General features: G+C 44.3%; 1 protein-coding gene across 1 annotated transcript in view; it reads left to right on the forward strand.

The window, feature by feature from the left end:
• Positions 1 to 19,891, forward strand: part of IQANK1 (IQ motif and ankyrin repeat containing 1) — a 167,093-nt gene that overhangs the window by 11,384 nt on the left and 135,818 nt on the right. The window contains 1 exon segment of the mRNA XM_074943621.1: positions 2,130 to 2,246. Coding sequence (XP_074799722.1) covers positions 2,130 to 2,246 — 117 coding nt within the window.

Genomic DNA, 19,891 nt, shown 5'->3' on the forward strand with positions numbered 1-19,891 from the left:
TACTAAATCTTCAGGGAAAGCTGCTCTCGAAAAATGAAGCAGCTGTCAAAACACTAGCATGCTATGGACTTTTGCAGTTCACAAAACTATCCCTCTTGCATGCATATTATCTGCACACATAGCTCAGCTTTAAGATGCTAAACAAATCTATGAGTCCACTAGAAACAGTCATGCTCTCATCACAAATATTAATACAATATTTTCTGATATTGGAAAGAAGACTAAAAGGCATTCACTCAGGCTCATACAATTTCTATGGGATGTCAACTCTTAAGTTGATTAATACTTCACACACATAGAACAGTAAAAATAACTAATAAAGCAACTCAGACAGCAAACAAAACCACAAACAAACAAGTGAACAAACAGACAGGACGAGGAGTAATGGTCTCAAGTTGCGGTGGGGGAGGTTGAGGCTGGATATTCAGAAACACTATTTCACTAGGAGGGTGGTGAAGCACTGGAATGCGTTACCTAGGGAGGTGGTGGAATCTCCTTCCTTTGAGATTTTTTAAGGTCAGGCTTGATAAAGCCCTGGCTGGGATGATTTAGTTGGGGATTGGTCCTGCTTTGAGCAGGGGGTTGGACTAGCTGACCTCCTGAGGTCCCTTCCAACCCTGATATTCTATGAAGTGACAACACTGAAAATACAAAGGGAAGTAAAACATCAGGTGGTTGGTCATGGGTATATTAAATGAGTGTTTAGACCCATGCTGTGCAAGTGCAACAGAACCCTATAGAAACAGGGAAAGTTAAAGTTCTCCTGGTTTTATATTGTGTGTGTCACCAACTCAAAAACTCAAGAGTAGGCTCATTAAGTTTTTACAAGTCCCTTAAGTAAATAGAGCACATTAAAACATGGCTTCAGAGCTTGCTAATAAGGTCTTCACCATACAAAACCACTTGTCTGCAGTCCAGACAAGTGATTTCCATTACTTTTTAGAATTTGGGGAGAGGGCCAGACAAGAGTTTGGCCCTAACTCATGCACAATAAAGTGCTGGAAGCCCTTGGAAACATTGAAAGCTGTGCTGTTCACTGGTGAACACCCCTGGACACTGGTGAAGACCAGTGAAAATCAAGTACTCCCATTAGCTCTGGGAGACACCCACCATCCCCTAAATGACCAGGTAGTATCAGTAGCTGGAAGGGACCCCCCAACCTTAAAGTGGTCTGTGGCAAAAAACCAAAAACCAGAATCACACAAATACAACACCACCTTCTTCCACCGTCAGCTGCTAAAATCCTCTACTGCTTCTTCCTTGAAGATCTAGCCTCAATAATCCATGTGTTTGTCACCTTCAGACTTGATTACTGTCACTGTACTTGGGGCTAAACATTCGAGCAACAGAGACACCAGCTTGTTTAGAATACAACTGCCAGCCACTGTGAGCTTAACTACTTTGTTCTCTGTTGGCTCCCAGAGGCATCTTCCCAGCCAGGGCAGCCCAGCTGGGGCTGGGAGAAAGGAGGCATGTTTCTCCCCAGCTGGGGGAGGGGAGCGGCTGAGCTCACTAGCTGCTGCAGTCCTTCATGCCCCAAGTTCCCACCAACCCCTCAGCCCACTGCCCCCCATTATCCCTATTCCCCCCCCCAACACCACCAGCTTACATGTGTGTCCTCTCCAGGGTCCAGGCACATAATTAGTGGAGCCACACCTGCGTGGCTGCACTAATTAGGTGCATGGCCCTTGCTGCCCTCTTGTGCAGACACCCAAGTGCTCACCTTAGAGGGAATGCAGGTCTGAGAGTATAGGTGCAGTTTCCCACTACTGTCCTTTGGGTGCATCCTGCCAGGGAGGATTCAAACCATTTTAGCATATTTCCCTGGATTCCTACCATCTCCCTCAGGCGGAATAGCAGTAGCTCATGACTGACAGTGTTGTTTGCTGAAGAGAGGCCCAGGAGTATGAGAATGAATTTCTGCCCTCCATCAACTTCAAGAGATCATTCATCAACATCACTAATGATGTTCTGTGTCCTGGCCTGACTGAAAACTTCAATGGGATTTGTGGGCGCCCAGCACTTTTGGAAGTTTTACAGATTTAGGAGCTTGTCTTTAGGCATCAGGTAGCCTCTGGTAAATAAAATAGCTAAAGTGGTTTTTTTCTCTCCCCCCCCCCCTTTCCCAGCGTTAGGCCAGCAAGCTGAGAGGAAAGGCACAGCTAAGCAAGAGAGCAGCTCCAAGCTCCCAAGGAAATCCAACAATAAGCAGAATGAGCCAGCCCTAATAAACAGCCCGCATATAGGTAGGTGCAATATAGAGTTGTACTGGGCGTGCTTGATCATAAGGGGTAACAGGCCTTGTCTATATGTAAAGATGCACTGGTTTAACTAAAGGTGTGATTTTTAAACTGATTTAGTTAACCCAGTGTAAAACCCTGTGGGGACACTCAATACACTTGTGATCACTTACAGCTTGACAATCACTAATTTTTAATTCAGTGATCAATTAATCTTGATTGGTTAGAAAGAGGTATAATATAGAATTACCTTGAGTTGATAATAGATCGACAGTAGTGATGTTATGGTGGGGGTCTATTTTAGACTACCAAATCAGGAGGAGGAAGTGGATGTGTCATTCTACAAGCAGGTAACAAGATTAGCCAACACACATGAGCTAGTGTTAATGGGAGATTTTAACTTCCATGATATCTGTTCGAAGACTATTACAGTAAAACATATGTCCTGCAAATTCTTAGCATGTGTAGGGGACAAAAGTTGAGGAAACAACTAGAGGGTCATCCATTTTGGATCTGGTTTAGACCAACAAGAATGAATTAGTTGAGAATGTGAAGGTAGTCAGGAACTTGGGAGGAAGTGATCATGATCAGATAAAATTCAAGATCCTATGGAAAAGAGAACATGAGAACAGCAAAACTAGGACACCGGACTTCAGAAAAGCGGATTTCAACCGAGTCAGAGAAATAGTAGGCAAGGTCCCATGGAAAGACCAGTTAGGAAGAAAATGAGTTGAAGGGGGCTGGCACTTCCTAAAAGATGTAATCCTGGAGACTCAACATCAAACTATTCTGATGCAGAGGAAAGATAAGAAGAGCCATAGAAGGTCAGTGTGGCTGCACAACGAGACTTTTAGCTATATAAAAAGTGAGGCTGTCAAGTGATTAAAAAAATTAATCGTGCGATTAATCGCACCGTTAATAATATAATACAATTTATTTAAATACTTTTGGCTGTTTTCTACATTTTCAAATATATTGATTTCAATTACAACAGAGAATACAAAGTGTACAGTGCTCAACTTTATATTTATTTTTAGTTACAAGTATTTGCACTGTAAAAAAACCAAAAGAAACAGTATTTTTCAATTCACCTAATACCAGTACTGTGGTGTAATCTCTTTATCATGAAAGTTGAACTTACAAATGTAGAATTATGTGCAAAAAACCTGCAGTCAAAAATAAAACAATGTAAAATTTTAGAGCCTGCAAGTGCACTCAGTCCTACTTCTTGTTCAGTCAAGTGCTCAGACAAACAAATTTGTTTACATTTGCCGGATATAATGCTGCCCGCTTCTTGTTTACAGTGTCACCTGAAAGTGAGAACGGGTGTTCTCATGGCATTGTTTTAGCCAGCTTCACAAGATATGTGCGAAATGCGCTAAAGATTCATAAGTCCTTTCATGCTTCAGCCACCATTCCTGGGGACGTGCATACATGCTGATGACAGGTTCTGCTCAATAACAATCCAAAGCAGTGTGGACCGATGCACTTTCATTTTCATTATCTGGGTCAGATGGCACCAGCAGAAGGTTGATTTTCTTTTTTGGTAGTTCGGGTTCTGTAGTTTCCGCATCAGAATGTTGCCCTTTTAAGACTTCCGAAAGCATGCTCCACACCTCGTCCCTCTCAGATTTTGGAAGGCACTTCAGATACTTAAATCTTGGATGGAATGCTGTAGCTATCTTTAGAAGTCTCACATTGGTACCTTCTTTGCATTTTGTCAAATCTGCAGTGAAAGTGTTCTTAAAACGAACAACATGTGCTGGGTCATCATCCAAGACTGCTAAAACATGAAATATATGGCAGAATGCAGGTAAAACAGAGCTGGGGATATACAATTCTCCCCCAAGGAGTTCAGTTACAAATTAATTAATGCATTATTTTTTTAATGAGCATCGTCAGCATGGAAGCATGTCCTCTGGAATGGTGGCCGAAGCATGAAGGGGCATACATTGTTTGGCATATTTGGCATGTAAATACCTTGCAATGCCAGGTACAAAAGTGCCATGGAAATGCCTGTTCTCACTTTCTGGTGACATTTTAAATAAGAAGAGGGCAGCATTATCTCCTATAAATGAAAAAAAAACTTGTTTGTCTTAATGATTGGCTGAACAGGAAGTAGGACTGAGAGGACTTGTAGGCTCTAAAGTTTTACATTGTTTTGTTTTTGAGTGCAGTTATGTAACAAAAAAAAAATCTACATTTGTAAGTTGCACTTTCACGACAAAGAGATTCCACTATAGTATTTGTATGAGATGAATTGAAAAATCCTATTTCTTTTGTTTATAATTTTAAAGTGTAAATATTTGAAATAAAAAATAATGTGCAATTTGATTTCAATTACAACACAGAATACAATATATATGAAAATGTAGAAAAACATCCAAAATATTTAATACATTTCAATTGGTATTATATTGTTTAATACTGCAATTAAAACTGTGATTAATTTTTTTGAATTAATCACGTGAGTTAACTGCAATTAATTGACAGCCCTAATAAAAACCAAAAGGGATACATCCAGGAAATGGAAGGAGGGGCATGTCACCGAGGAGGTAAACATAGGAATAGCACGAGGATTTAGGGACAAAATCGGGAAAGCCAAGGAAAGAATGAGTTACAGCTGGCAAGGAACGTTAGAGACAACAAAAAGAGGTTCTTCAGATATGTCAGACAAAAAAGAAAGATCAGGGATTGTGTGGGTCTGCTGCTCAATGGAGAAGATGAACTGGTAATGGAAGATGATAGGAAGGCAGAGCTGCTCAATGGCTACTTTGCTTCAGTTTTCTCACAAAAAATAACATTTGACCAGATCACTAGCAAAATTACCATAGACAATAAAGGGGGAAGGATCCATATCGGGATAAGTAAGTAATACATCAGAGATCTGACCAGTTTGAATTAATTCAAATCAGCAGGGCCAGATGCTATTCATCCGAGGGTACTGAAGGAATTAGCTAAAGAAATCTCGGAGCCACTGGCAATAATATATACAAACTCATGGATAACAGGACAGAGCCCTCTCCAGTCTTCCAGGACAATGTAGTGCCCATCTTTAAAAAGAAGGAGCTGGGAATTATAGACCAGTGAGCCTGACTCTCATACCTGGGAAGCTACGAGAGCAATGAATAATATACCTGGACTTCAGCAAGGGTTTTGACACAGTCCAACGTGACATTCTGATAGATAAGCTGGAGATATGCGGGCTCAACACAACTACCACGAAGTGGATACATAATTGGTTAAGCAACTGCAAACAGAGGATACTAATGGAATGCTGTCAGACTAAAGGGAGGTCTCAAGTGGTGTTCCACAGGGATCTGTTTTGGGATCTGTTTTGTTTAACATCTTTATTAATGACCTGGATGTAGGAATAGAGAGCATACTGATCCAGTTTGTAGATGACACAAAGCTGGGGGAGGGGTTGCCAACACTTCTGGAGGAGAGAGCTAAAATTCAGAGGGGTCTTGATAATAGGAGAACAGGGCTTTAGACAACAAAGACAAATGTACGGTGCTACACATAGGAAAGAAAAACCAAATGCACAAATTCAGAATGGGGGATAACTGACTTGGCAGCAGCACTGCTGAAAAGGATCTGGGAGTTTTGGTGGATCACAACCTCAAAATGAGTCAGCAATGTGATGCTATTGCAAAAAAGGAAATACAATTTTAGGTTGTGTTAACAGAGGCATAGCATGCAAGTCATGGGAGGTGATAGTACTGCTCTACTTGGCTCTGGTTAAACCTCAGCTGGAGTACTGTGGCCAATTTTGGTCACCAATGTATAGAAAGGATGTCAAGAAATTGGAAAAGATCCAGAGGTGAGCGACAAAGATGATCAAAGGGATGGAATGCAAGCCATATGAGCAAAGGCTGAAGAAACTGGTTATGTTTAGTTTAGAAAAGAGGAGATTAAGGGGGAACACAATAGCAGTCTTCAATAAAAGATGGAGAAAAGTTGTTCTCTCTGGCTACAGAGCGGAGGACAAGAGGCAGTGGGTTCAAACTACAGCACAGCAGAGTTAGATTAAATCTCAGGAAAAACTTCCGATGAAGTTGCATCCGATGAAGTGAACTGTAGCTCACGAAAGCTTATGCTCTAATAAATTTGTTAGTCTCTAAGGTGCCACAAGTACTCCTTTTCTTTTTACGGATATCAGACTAACACGGCTGCTACTCTGAAACCAGGAAGAACTTCCTAACTGTAAGAACAGTGGGACAACAGAATGGACTGCCTGGAGGTTTTCAAAAGGAGGTTGGACAGCCAACTGTCTTGGATGGTTTAGATGCTACAAATCCTGCATCTTGGCGGGGCTTAGACTAGATGACCCTTGTGGTCTTGTTAACCCTGATTCTGTGAGTCTGTGATTCATGAAGACCTTAATCAGAGCAGACCTAACGGCATTCCCTTCAGTCCCCACTAGATGTCTCTCCACCTTTGAAGCTTATGCTCAAATAAATTGGTTAGTCTCTAAGGTGCCACAAGTACTCCTTTTCTTTTCACCTTTCAACTGATCATTATATTTGGACATGTTTGAAACTAAAGTAGACAAAGTATTAGAAAAACATGAGTGACAAATACTGCATTGGACTGTGAAAGGATGGACTAAATGTCACCTGTGAAAAGGCTTTTCCATCTCTAACTTCTGCAGTTCTCTTAGAATTTGCCTTTGTCATGATGTTTTAGCTGCTGGGTGTGTGAGAACTCCCAACTGCTCAAATCAGCCTCTCCTAACAGAACGTGCTGTAGGAAGTGGGGTAGGAACACAGGAGGGAGGGGGAAGCTCCTAGCCACTCCTGCCCCAGCAGAAGATGCTGTAAGGGCGTATGTGGTCTTTGACTATACCTTGGTGGAAAGGTTTTGTGGCTGTGATTCCCTGTGTGATCTTGTGCAGGTCCCATTAATCTTGTGCTTCCGTTTCTCCCTCTGTAAAGTTAAACTAATGCTACTTTCCGACCGCATGGGGCTAGGGTGTATGAGGATGAATTCCTTAATGTTTGTGAGTTGCCCAAATTGGGACCATAAAGACAAGAAAGAAAGTGGTTTGGCTGTAATCTGAACTTGGATTGGTTAGTGTTTAGCAGAGAAAGGGCCTCAGCATCTCCTAAAAATTTTGGGTGCATGTTAATTTGGCCCTGCAGATTTAAAGATGTTTAACTTTAGTAGATACTGATTTTTTTTCTCTGGGAAGTTGCTTGAGGCGCGTTTGCCTGCCTCTGCCTGCTTGGGCTGAGAGCTGCAAAATTGTTATGTGAGAGAGGAATGCGAGCTTGTGCCAGCCTATGCTCATTTGTGCTGGCCTTGTACAAATTCCTAGGAACAGAGGCTGTGAAAACCACCACTGCTGCATCAATGAATAAGCAGTTCTCAGCTCATGGAGAGCAAGAATGCTCAGAACACAAACTGAGGAATAGAATGGCCAAGAGGACTCAGTTCCACTGCTCAGGGACTTCCACCAAGGAAGAGTTTGGACTCCAGAGGTCAAAGTTCAGGTCCACTGCTATGCTGGGGATTGCTCAGAGCAATGTCAGACAAAACAAATCTGAGGAACTGTCCCAGATTGAGGTGTCATTAGAGGAAGTTTTGGAAGAAATTGATAAATTTAACAGTAATACGTCACCAGGACCAGATGGCATTGTCCCAAGATTGTTCTATGCCATCATGTGCCAGCAATGCCCCTCTGCCATGTACATTGGCCAAACCTGACAGTCTCTATGTAAAAGGATAAATGGACACAAATCAGACATCAGGAATGGTAACATACAAAAGCCAGTAGGAGAACACGTCAATTTCCCTGGATACTCAATAACAGATTTAAAAGTAGCCATTCTTTAACAAAAAAACTTCAAAAACAGACTTCAAAGAGAAACTGCAGAGCTACAATTAATTTGCAGACTTAACACCATCAATTTGGGCTTGACCAGGGACTGGGAGTGGCTGGCTCACTACAAAAGCAATTTTCTCTCTCTTGGTATTGACACCTCCTCATCAATTATTGGGAGTGGACCACATCCACCCTAACCAAATTGGCCTTAAACATTGGTTCTCCATTTGTAAGGTATCTCCCTTCTCTTCATGTGCCAATATATATTTATGCCTATATCTGTAATTTTCACTCCATGCATCTGAAGAAGTGGGGTTTTTCACCCATGAAAGCTTAAGCCCAAATAAATCTGTTAGTCTTTAAGGTGCCACCAGACTCCTTGTTGTTTATACTGACCCAAGAGTTCTGAGGAAACTCAAATGTGAAATGGTAGAACTACTAACTGTGGTATGAAGCCTATCATTTAAATCAGCTTCTGTACAAGATGACTGGAGGATAGCTAATGTGATGCCAATTTTTTTAAAAGGGCTCCAGAGGTGATCCTGGCAATTACAGGCCAGTAAGCCTGGCTTCAGTACCGGGCAAATTGATTGAAACTGTAGAATTGTCAGACACACAGATGGACATAATTTGTTGGGGAAGAGTCAACATGGCTTTTGTAAAGAGAAATGCCTTACCAATTTACTAGAATTCTTTGAGGGAGTCAACAAACATGTGGACAAGGGGGATCCAGTGGATATACTGTACTTAGATTTTCAGAAAGTCTTTGACACGATCCTTCACCAAAGGCTCTTAAGCAGCAGTTCTCAAACTGTGGGTCGGGACCTCAAAGTGGGTCACAACCTTGTTTTAATGGGGTTGCCAGGGCTGGCTTAGACTTGCTGGGGCCCGGTGCCAAAGCCCAAGCCTGAGGGCTTCAGCCCTGGGCGGCAGGGCTCAGGTTACAGGCCCCCATGCCTGGGAGGTGGGGCTTTGGCTTTGCCCTCATTCCACACACCCCCCTCTGGGTGGCGGGCTTGGGCGGGCTCAGTCTTCGGTCCCCCTGCTGGGGTCCTGTAGTAATTTTTGTTGACAGAAGGGGGTCACGGTGCAATGAAGTTTGAGAACCCCTGCTCTTAAGCAAAGTAAGCTGTCATGGGATAAGTCATGGATTGGTAACTGGTTAAAAAAGTTCTCCAGCTCCAGTGAAATGGACATGTGCAGCCACTTGAAGAACAGGAGAGACTTAGGTGTTGCTAATGCCCCTTCAAATAGAAGGGAACTGATTAGATGAGATATGCCCAGTTGATCCCAACAGGTGATCCATGCCTCAGGCTGCATACAAGATGTTTTTCCTACTTCTGCTTGATATTCCCCATTTTATACATCAAAGATCACATTCGTTTTTCTGCCAGAGCATTGTTTTGAGAGTTCAAGTTGAGGCAATTATCTAGGATGACCCCTAAGTATTTCTCTGAGTCACTGCTTTCCAAGCCAGTCATCCAGCCTGCATTATTGGTTCCCAACTGTATTATCTTGAATTTCTTCTTCTAACCTTACTCCTTCTATATGGGATTGGGTCTTTGAGTTCTTCATAGAATCATAGAATATCAGGGTTGGAAGGGACCTCAGGAGGTCATCTAGTCCAACCCCCTGCTCAAAGCAGGACCAATCCCCAATTAAATCATCCCAGCCAGGGCTTTGTCAAGCCTGACCTTAAAAACTTCTAAGGAAGGAGATTCTACCACTTCCCTAGGTAACGCATTCCAGTGTTTCACCACCCTCCTAGTGAAAAAGTTTTTCCTAATATCCAACCTAAACCTCCCCCACTGCAACTTGAGACCATTACTCCTTGTCCTGTCATCTTCTACCACTGGGAATAGTCTAGAACCATCTTCTTTGGAACCACCTCTCAGGTAGTTGAAAGCAGCTATCAAATCCCCCCTCATTCTTCTCTTCTGCAGACTAAACAATCCCAGTTCCCTCAGCCTCTCCTCATAAGTCATGTGTTCCAGACCCCTAATCATTTTTAAAAAGAAAAGGAGTACGTGTGGCACCTTAGAGACTAACCAATTTTTGAGCGTAAGCTTTCGTGAGCTACAGCTCAGTTCATCAGATGCAGTAGCTCACGAAAGCTTATACTCAAATAAATTGGTTAGTCTCTAAGATGCCACAAGTACTCCTTTTCTTTTTGCAAATACAGACTAACACGGCTGTTACTCTGAAACCTAATCAGTTTTGTTGCCCTTCGCTGGACTCTCTCCAATTTTTCCACATCCTTCTTGTAGTATGGACACAGTACTCTAGATGAGGCCTCACCAATGTCGAATAGAGGGGAACAATCACGTCCCTCGATCTGCTGGCTATGCCCCTACTTATACATCCCAAAATGCCATTGGCCTTCTTGGCAACAAGGGCACACTCTTGACTCATATCCAGCTTCTCGTCCACTGTCACCCCTAGGTCCTTTTCCGCAGAACTGCTGCCTAGCCATTCGGTCCCTAGTCTGTAGCGGTGCATTGGATTCTTCCGTCCTAAGTGCAGGACCCTGCACTTATCCTTGTTGAACCTCATCAGATTTCTTTTGGCCCAATCCTCCAATTTGTCTAGGTCCCTCTGTATCCTATCCCTACCTGCCACCGTATCTACCACTCCTCCTAGTTTAGTATCGTCGGCAAATTTGCTGAGAGTGCAATCCACACCATCCTCCAGATCATTTATGAAGATATTGAACAAAACCGGCCCCAGGACCGACCCTTGGGGCACTCCACTTCTTCTCCATTAGAGTCTGACTGGAGGCAATTCCTCAGAAACTCTGCTGCTACTGTGTCCAGTGCTAAAGTACACACTTGAAAGGATGTGGAAATACAGGAGAGAGTTCACAAAAATGGTGCGGGGCTGGAAAACAAGCCTTTCAATGTGAAGCTTAAGGAGCTCACATATTCAGTGTATAGAAGAGAAGGTTGAGAGGTGATTTGGGTACTCTGTAGTTAGCATTTTACAGATAGAAAAGATAATGAGGACTTTAATATAAAGATAATGTCACCCCTGCTGACAAAGGCAATATGAAATCCTGTAGCTGAAAGTTTAAGGTAGACAAATTCAACCTTGAAATAAGATACATTTTCCTAGCAGTGAGGGTAATTAAATGTTGGAACAGGTTATCAGGGAAGGTAGTGGACTCACCATCACATGGAATCTTTAAAATGAAATTAGATATCTTTTTAAAAGATATGCTTTAATCTGTCTGCTAGGAGAAATTCTAGATTGTGTGTAGAGGGGTCGGGCTGAATGGTCATGGTGATTTCCTTTGGCCTTGGAATCTGTGAATGTATCAATCACCTGTCAAAGCTTGTCAGGACCAAGCCCCTTGCTAGTCCTGTAACACTCAAAAATGCCTTTAGGCTTTTAAACTCCACAGTAAAATAAACAGTTTGTGGTATGCCTTAACTGAAAGTGAAGTCAGACTGGTAGGCCCTGACTTGGGCCCATAGAATCATAGAATCATAGAATATCAGGGTTGGAAGGGACCTCAGGAGGTCATCTAGTCCAACCCCCTGCTCAAAGCAGGACCAATCCCCAATCAAACCATCCCAGCCAGGGCTTTGTCAAGCCTGACCTTAAAAACTTCTAAGGAAGGAGGTTCTACCACCTCCCTAGGTAACGCATTCCAGTGTTTCACCACCCTCCTAGTGAAAAAGTTTTTCCTAATATCCAACCTAAACCTCCCCCACTGCAACTTGAGACCATTACTCCTTGTCCTGTCCTCTTCTACCACTGAGAATAGTCTAGAACCATCCTCTCTGGAACCACCTCTCAGGTAGTTGAAAGCAGCTATCAAATCCCCCCTCATTCTTCTCTTCTGTAGACTAAACATCCCCAGTTCCCTCAGCCTCTCCTCATAAGTCATGTGTTCAGTCCCCTAATCATTTTTGTTGCCCTCCGCTGGACTCTTTCCAATTTTTCCACATCCTTCTTGTAGTGTGGGGCCAAAAACTGGACACAGTACTCCAGATGAGGCCTCACCAATGTCGAATAGAGGGGAACGATCACGTCCCTCGATCTGCTGGCAGTGCCCCTACATATGCATCCCAAAATGCCATTGGCCTTCTTGGCAACAAGGGCACACTGTTGACTCCTATCCAGCTTCTCGTCCACTGTAACCCCTAGGTCCTTTTCTGCAGAACTGCTGCCAAGCCATTCGGTCCCTAGTCTGTAGCGATGCATGGGATTCTTCCGTCCTAAGTGCAGGACTCTGCACTTGTCCTTGTTGAACCTCATCAGATTTCTTTTGGCCCAGTTCTCCAATTTGTCTAGGGCCCTCTGTATCCTATCCCTACCCTCCAGCGTATTTACCTCTCCTCCCAATTTAGTGTCATCTGCAAACTTGCTGAGGGTGCAATCCACACCATCCTCCAGATCATTTATGAAGATATTGAACAAAACCGGCCCCAGGACCGACCCTTGGGGCACTCCACTTGATACCGGCTGCCAACTAGACATGGAGCCATAGATCACTACCCGTTGAGCCCGACAATCTAGCCAGCTTTCTATCCACCTTATAGTCCATTCATCCAGCCCATACTTCTTTAACTTGCTGGCAAGAATACTGTGGGAGACAGTGTCAAAAGCTTTGCTAAAGTCAAGGAGCAGCACATCCACTGCTTTCCCTTCATCCACAGAACCAGTTATCTCGTCACAGAAGGCAATTAGATTAGTCAGGCATGACTTGCCCTTGGTGAATCCATACTGACTGTTCCTGATCACTTCCCTCTCTTCTAAATGCTTCAGAATTGATTCCTTGAGGACCTGCTCCATGATTTTTCCAGGGACTGAGGTGAGGCTGACAGGCCTGTAGTTCCCAGGATCCTCCTTCTTCCCTTTTTTAAAGATAGGCACTGCATTAGCCTTTTTCCAGTCGTCCGGGACCTCCCCCGATCGCCATGAGTTTTCAAAGGTAATGGCCAATGGCTCTGCAATCACATCCGCCAACTCCTTTAGCACTCTCGGATGCAACGCATCCAGCCCATGGACTTGTGCTCGTCCAGCTTTTCTAAATAGTCCCGAACCACGTTTTTCTCCACAGAGGGCTGGTCACCTCCTCCCCATGCTGTGCTGCCCAGTGCAGTAGTCTGGGAGCTGACCTTGTTTGTGAAGACAGAGGCAAAAAAAGCATTGAGTACATTAGCTTTTTCCACATCCTCTGTCACTAGGTTGCCTCCCTCATTCAGTAAGGGGCCCACACTTTCCTTGACTTTCTTCTTGTTGCTAACATACCTGAAAAAACCCTTCTTGTTACTCTTAACATCTCTTGCTAGCTGCAACTCCAGGTGTGATTTGGCCTTCCTGATTTTACTCCTGCATGCCCGAGCAATATTTTTATACTCTTCCCTGGTCATTTGTCCAATTTTCCACTTCTTGTAAGCTTCTTTTTTGTATTTAAGATCAGCAAGGATTTCACTGTTAAGTCAAGCTGGTCGCCTGCCATATTTACTATTCTTTCTACACATTGGGATGGTTTGTCCCTGTAACCTCAATAAGGATTCTTCAAAATACAGCCAGCTCTCCTGGACTCCTTTCCCCCTCATGTTATTCTCCCAGGGGATCTTGCCCATCAGTTCCCTGAGGGAGTCAAAGTCTGCTTTTCTGAAGTCCAGGGTCCGTATCCTGCTGCTTTCCTTTCTTCCTTGTGTCAGGATCCTGAACTCGACCATCTTATGGTCACTGCCTCCCAGGTTCCCATCCACTTTAGCTTCCCCTACTAATTCTTCCCAGTTTGTGTGCAGCAGGTCAAGAAGAGCTCTGCCCCTAGTTGGTTCCTCCAGCACTTGCACCAGGAAATTGTCCCCTACATTTTCCAAAAACTTCCTGGATTGTCTGTGCACCGCTGTATTGCTCTCCCAGCAGATATCAGGGTGATTGAAGTCTCCCATGAGAACCAGGGCGTGCGATCTAGTAACTTCTGCGAGTTGCCGGAAGAAAGCCTCATCCACCTCATCCCCCTGGTCCAGTGGTCTATAGTAGACTCCCACCACGACATCACCCTTGTTGCTCACACTTCTAAACTTAATCCAGAGACACTCAGGTTTTTCTGCAGTTTCATACTTGAGCTCTGAGCAGTCATACTGCTCCCTTACATACAGTGCAACTCCCCCACCTTTTCTGCCCTGCCTGTCCTTCCTGAACAGTTTATATCCATCCATGACAGTATTCCAGGCATGTGAGTTATCCCACCAAGTCTCTGTTATTCCAATCACATCAAAATTCCTTGACTGTGCCAGGACTTCCAGTTCTCCCTGCTTGTTTCCCAGGCTTCGTGCATTTGTGTATAGGCACTTGAGATAACCCGCTGATCGCCCCTCTTTCTCAGTATGAGGCAGGAGCCCTCCCCTCTCACGCGCTCCTGCCTATGCTTCCTCCCCGTATCCCACTTCCCCACTTACCTGAGGGCTTTGGTCTCCTTCCCCCTGTGAACCTAGTTTAAAGGCCTCCTCACTAGGTTAGCCAGCCTGCTTGCGAAAATACTCTTCCCTCTCTTTGTTAGGTGGAGCCCGTCTCTGCCTAGCACTTGTCCTTCTTGGAACACCATCCCATGGTCAAAGAATCCAAAGCCTTCTCTCCGACACCACCTGCGTAGTCATTCATTGACTTCCACGATTCGACGGTCTCTACCCAGGCCTTTTCCTTCCACGGGGAGGATGGACGAGAAGACAACTTGCGCCTCAAACTCCTTTATCCTTCTTCCCAGAGCCACATAGTCTGCAGTGAGCCGCTCAAGGTCATTCTTGGCAGTATCATTGGTGCCCACGTGGAGAAGCAGGAAGGGGTAGCGATCCGAGGGCTTGATGAGTCTCGGCAGTCTCTCCGTCACATCGCGAATCTTAGCTCCTGGCAAGCAGCAGACTTCTCGGTTTTCCCGGTCGGGGCGGCAGATAGATGACTCAGTCCCCCTGAGGAGAGAGTCCCCGACCACCACCACCCGCCTCCTTCTCTTGGGAGCAGTGGTCCTGGAACCCCCAACCCTAGGACAGTGCATCTCATACCTTCCAATCGGCGGAGTCTCCTTCTGCTCCCTTCCCTCACACGTATCATCTGGTCCACTCTCCGCATTAGTACCTGTAGAGAGAACATGAAAATGGTTACTTACCTGTATCTGCGTTGCTGGTAGATGGACGTTCCCCTTTTTTCTTCTGGAGGTCACATGATGCCAAATTTCTTCACCATCCTCCTGTCCCCGATGTGCAGTCTGCTCTGAATCTTCAGAACTTTGTGCCCGTAGAAGCATATCCTGATGTCTGTCCAGGAAATCTTCAGTTTCTCTTCTGCAACGCAGGGTCGATACCTGTTGCTCCAGACCTTGAACCTTCTCTTCCAATATGGAGACCAGCTTGCACTTTGTACAGACAAAGTCGCTTCTGTCCTGTGGAAGAAAGACAAACATAGCACATCCAGTGCAGGTCACAACAGCTGAACACCCCCCATCCATATTACCTTCCTTCTACGAGCTTCCTCAGGAGTTGTAGTAATTACTCAGAGAATCCGGCCAGAAGTGTTCTAGTGTGCTCTAGTGTGTGTTTTGCCTTCCTCTGTTGCACCAGAGATTGGCCACAACTGGAGACAGGACACTAGACCACATAGACCAGTGCTCTGAGGTTGTACAGAGAATCCTTTCTCTTAGATTCTTAGTTGGCCACTCTCAGAGGACAGGATACTGGGCTTGATGGACCTTTGGTCTGACCCAGTATGGCTGTTCTTATGTTCTTATGGTGGATTGCACCCTCAGCAAGTTCGCAGATGACACTAAGCTGGGGGGAGAGGTAGATACGCTGGAGGGTAGGGATAGGGTCCAGAGTGACCTAGATAAATTGGAGGATTGGGCCAAAAGAAGGACGGATGAATCCCATGCAGAGGTACAGGCTGGGGACCGACTGGCTAAGCAGCAGTTCTGCAGAAAAGGACCTAGGGGTTACAGTGGACGAGAAGCTGGATATGAGTCAACAGTGTGCTCTTGTTGCCAAGAAGGCTAACAACATATTGGACTGCATTAGTAGCAGCCTTGCCAGCAGATCGAGGGAAGTGATTATTCCCCTCTATTCAGCACTGGTGAGGCCACATCTGGAGTATTGCATCCAGTTTTGGACCCCCTACTACAGAAAGGATGTGGAGAAATTGGAGAGAGTCCAGCAGAGGGCAACGAAAATGATCAGGGGGCTGGGGCACGTGACTTACGAGGAGAGGCTGAGGGAATGGGGCTTGTTTGGTCCGCAGAAGAGTGAGGGAGGATTTGATAGCAGCCTTCAACTACCTGAAGGGGGTTCCAAAGAGGATGGAGCTCAGCTGTTCTCAGTGGTGGCAGAAGACAGAACAAGGAGCTATGGTCTCAAGTTGCAGTGGGGGAGGTCTAGGTTGGATATTAGGAAACACTATTTCACTAGGAGGGTGGCGAAGCCCTGGAGTGGGTTACCTAGGGAGGTGGTGCAATCTCCATCCTTAGAGGTTTTTAAGGCCCAGCTTGACAAAGCCCTGGCTGGTATGATTTAGTTGGTGTTGGTCCTGCTTTGAGCAAGGAGTTGGACGAGATGATCTCCTGAGGTCTCTTCCAACCCTAATCTTCTATGATTCTATATGTCACCGAAAATATAGGAAAAATGGGAACCCCATTAACAGCATCTTTGAAACAGTTAAGTAAGGTACAGCAGTTAATAAGTAAGGTATTTCAATGGGGATAATCAATGGGATACAGTAATACCAGAATACAAAGTATATTGAAAGGACAGAACAGATCGTGCTGGTGGGAGAGTAGCATTATATATGAAAGAAAGCATAGAATCAAATGGAGTAAAAATCGTAAATGAATCAAACTGTACCATAGAATCTCTATGGATAGAAATTCCATGTTCTAACCTCCTAATTTTTGTGTAGTTCCCCTTTTTGAAATTAAATCCTACAGTGTTGGGCCGCTGTGGAGTTTTCCCCACCACAGAGATGTTAAATTTAATCATATTATTGTCACTATTACCAAGCGGTCCTGTTATAGTTACCTCTTGGACCAGATCCTGTGCCTCACTGAGGGCTAAATCAAGAATTGCCTCTCCTCTTGTGGGTTCCAGGACTGGCTGCTCCAAGAAGCAGTCATTTAAGGTCTCAATAAACTTTATCTCAGCATCCCTTCCTGAGGTGATATGTACCCAATCAATATGGGGATAGTTTAAATCCCCCATTATTATTATTGAGCTTTTTAATTTTAATAGCCTCTCTAATCTCCCTGAGCATTTCAGAGTCACTAACACCATCCTGGTCAAGTGGTCTGTAAGATATCCCTACTGCTATATTCTTATTTTTCAAGCATGGAATTACTATCCATAGAGATTCTATAGTACAGTTTAGTTCATTTAAGATTTTTACTTCATTTGATTCTATGCTTTCTTTCACATATAGTGCCACTCCCCCACCAGCACGACCTGTTCTGTCCTTCCGATATATTTTGTACCCTGGTGTTACTGTGTCCCATTGATTATCCTCATTCCACCAGGTTTCTGTGATGCCTATTATATCAATATCCTCATTTAATACTAAGCACTCTAGTTCACCCATCTTATTATTTAGACTTCTAGCATTGGTATATAAGCATTTTAAAACTTGTCATTTTTTGGCTGTCCCCTATTGCATGACGTAATTGAATGGGACTTTTTTTCATTTGACTGTTTCTCATCAGATCCTCCCTGCATTTTATCATTTTTCATCCTCTCCTCCTTATTAGGACATAGGGACTCTCCATTTGTAGATCCTCCCCTAAGGGATGTCTGAACCAGATGCTCTTCCGCACCTGTTGGCTTTCCCCCAGCCCTTAGTTAAAAACTGTTCTACGACCTTTTTAATTTTAAGTGCCAGCAATCTGGTTCCATTTTGGTGTAGGTGGAGCCCATCCTTCCTGTATAGGCTCCCCCTCTCCCAAAAGCTTCCCCAGTTCCTAATAAATCTAAACCCCTCCTCCCTACACCATCGTCTCATCCATGCTTTGAGACCCTGCAGTTCTGCCTGTTTAACTGGCCCTGCGCTTGGAACTGGAAGCATTTCAGAGAATGCTACCATGGAGGTCCTGGATTTCAATCTCTTACCTACCAGCCTAAATTTGGCCTCCAGGACCTCTCTCCTACCCTTCCCCATGTCGTTGGTACCTACATGTACCACGACCACCAGCTCCTCCCCATCACTACACATAAGCCTATCTAGATGTCTTGAGAGATCCGCAACCTTTGCACCAGGCAGGCAAGTCACCATGCAGTTCTCCCCATCATCGCAAACCCAGCTATCTATGTTTCTAATGATCAGATCACCCATTACTAATACCGGTCTCTTCCTAATAACTGGAGTTCCCTCCCCCGGAGAAGTATCTTCAATGTGAGAGGATACCACAACATCATCTGGGAGGAGGGTCCCAACTATGGGATCATTTCCCTCTGCTCTAGTTGGATGTTCTCCTTCTCTGAGGCTTTCATCCTCAACAGCACAGAGGCTGTCAGATTGGGGGTGAGACCATTCTACTGTGTCCTGGAAAGTCTCATCTATGTACCTCCCTGTATCCCTTAGCTCCTCCAGCTCAGCCACCCTGGTCTCCAAAGTCCATACATGGTCTCTGAGGGCCAGGAGCTCCTTGCACCGAATGCATACATTCGCCACCAGCCCATAGGGCAGGTAATCATACATTCTGCATTGGGTGCAATAAACTGGGTAGCTCCCACTCTGTTGCTGGACTTCTGCCTGCATTCTCTTTTTACTGCTGAAGCTTGTTCCCTTGTTGGTGCTTTGTTTTTATCAAGCGGTGTTTTGACCTTTAAGTGCAAAGAATGTTAGGTGTATCTAGCCGCTGCTCACACTCCCCCTGTAAACTCCCTCACCAAACTCCCGTTAGCTGCCCCTGTTCCTCTCGTACATTGCGACAGTTGAGGCAACCCAGTGTTTCCACCTCCATCCATCTAATGCCATGTTTCTTGCTCTGTTATAGTCTGTTTCCATGACAGCAACATCTTCCTCAGTGGTTTTTTTCTGTCTTCCAGCAGGTGATATCCAGTCAAAGGGTTATCTAGGAATTTTTTTACCTCCTTACAACATGTCTAAATTACTTCAGCCTTCTTTCTTGAATCATTGTCTTTACAGTCTGCTGACCAATCCTTTGTAACACATCAGCTTTGGTTACATTGTCCCACCAATAGACACCAAGTATTGTTTGCAAACATCTCTGATGGAAAGTGTTAAGTTTCCTGTTGTTTGCTTCTAGCATTTTCCAAGTTTCAGAATCATATAACAAACTGGGTATCACAGTTACATTGTATAACTTTATCTTGGTTCTTGTATGAATCTCCTTATTTTTCTAGATATTTGTCAGTCTTGAAAAAGCTCCACTTGCTTTCCCAATTCTTGCTTCCACCTCTGTGTGCTTCTTTCATTTGCTTTCTTCTTTCATGGTTGCAGAATCATGTTTTTGGACATCTACTAAAGCATTTTAAACAATTCCCAATTACCATTCTGTTTAAATATTTTCTCTCACTCAGTTTTGCTTGCGGTTGTTTTGAGCGTTAGCAACTTCATAACAATATAGCTCCCCGCTAAAGAAACCTTGCTTCTCCAGAAATGGAACAAACTTTTTCCAGGCTAAACAAAAGCCTATGTGGGCCTCTGTCTAAACCAACTTTTCTCAGCTGGGCTAGAGCAAGCCTCTGCCTAAGGTCTTGTCTACGGTACACAGTTTTGTCGACAAAAGCTGCCTTTTGCTGACAAAACAGTGGAGGTGTACATAATACAAAGCTACTTTTGGTGGTAAAACTCTGCTGTTTTGCTAACAAAA

Source organism: Natator depressus, chromosome 2, assembly GCF_965152275.1.
Source record: "Natator depressus isolate rNatDep1 chromosome 2, rNatDep2.hap1, whole genome shotgun sequence".
NCBI lineage: Eukaryota > Metazoa > Chordata > Testudines > Cheloniidae > Natator > Natator depressus.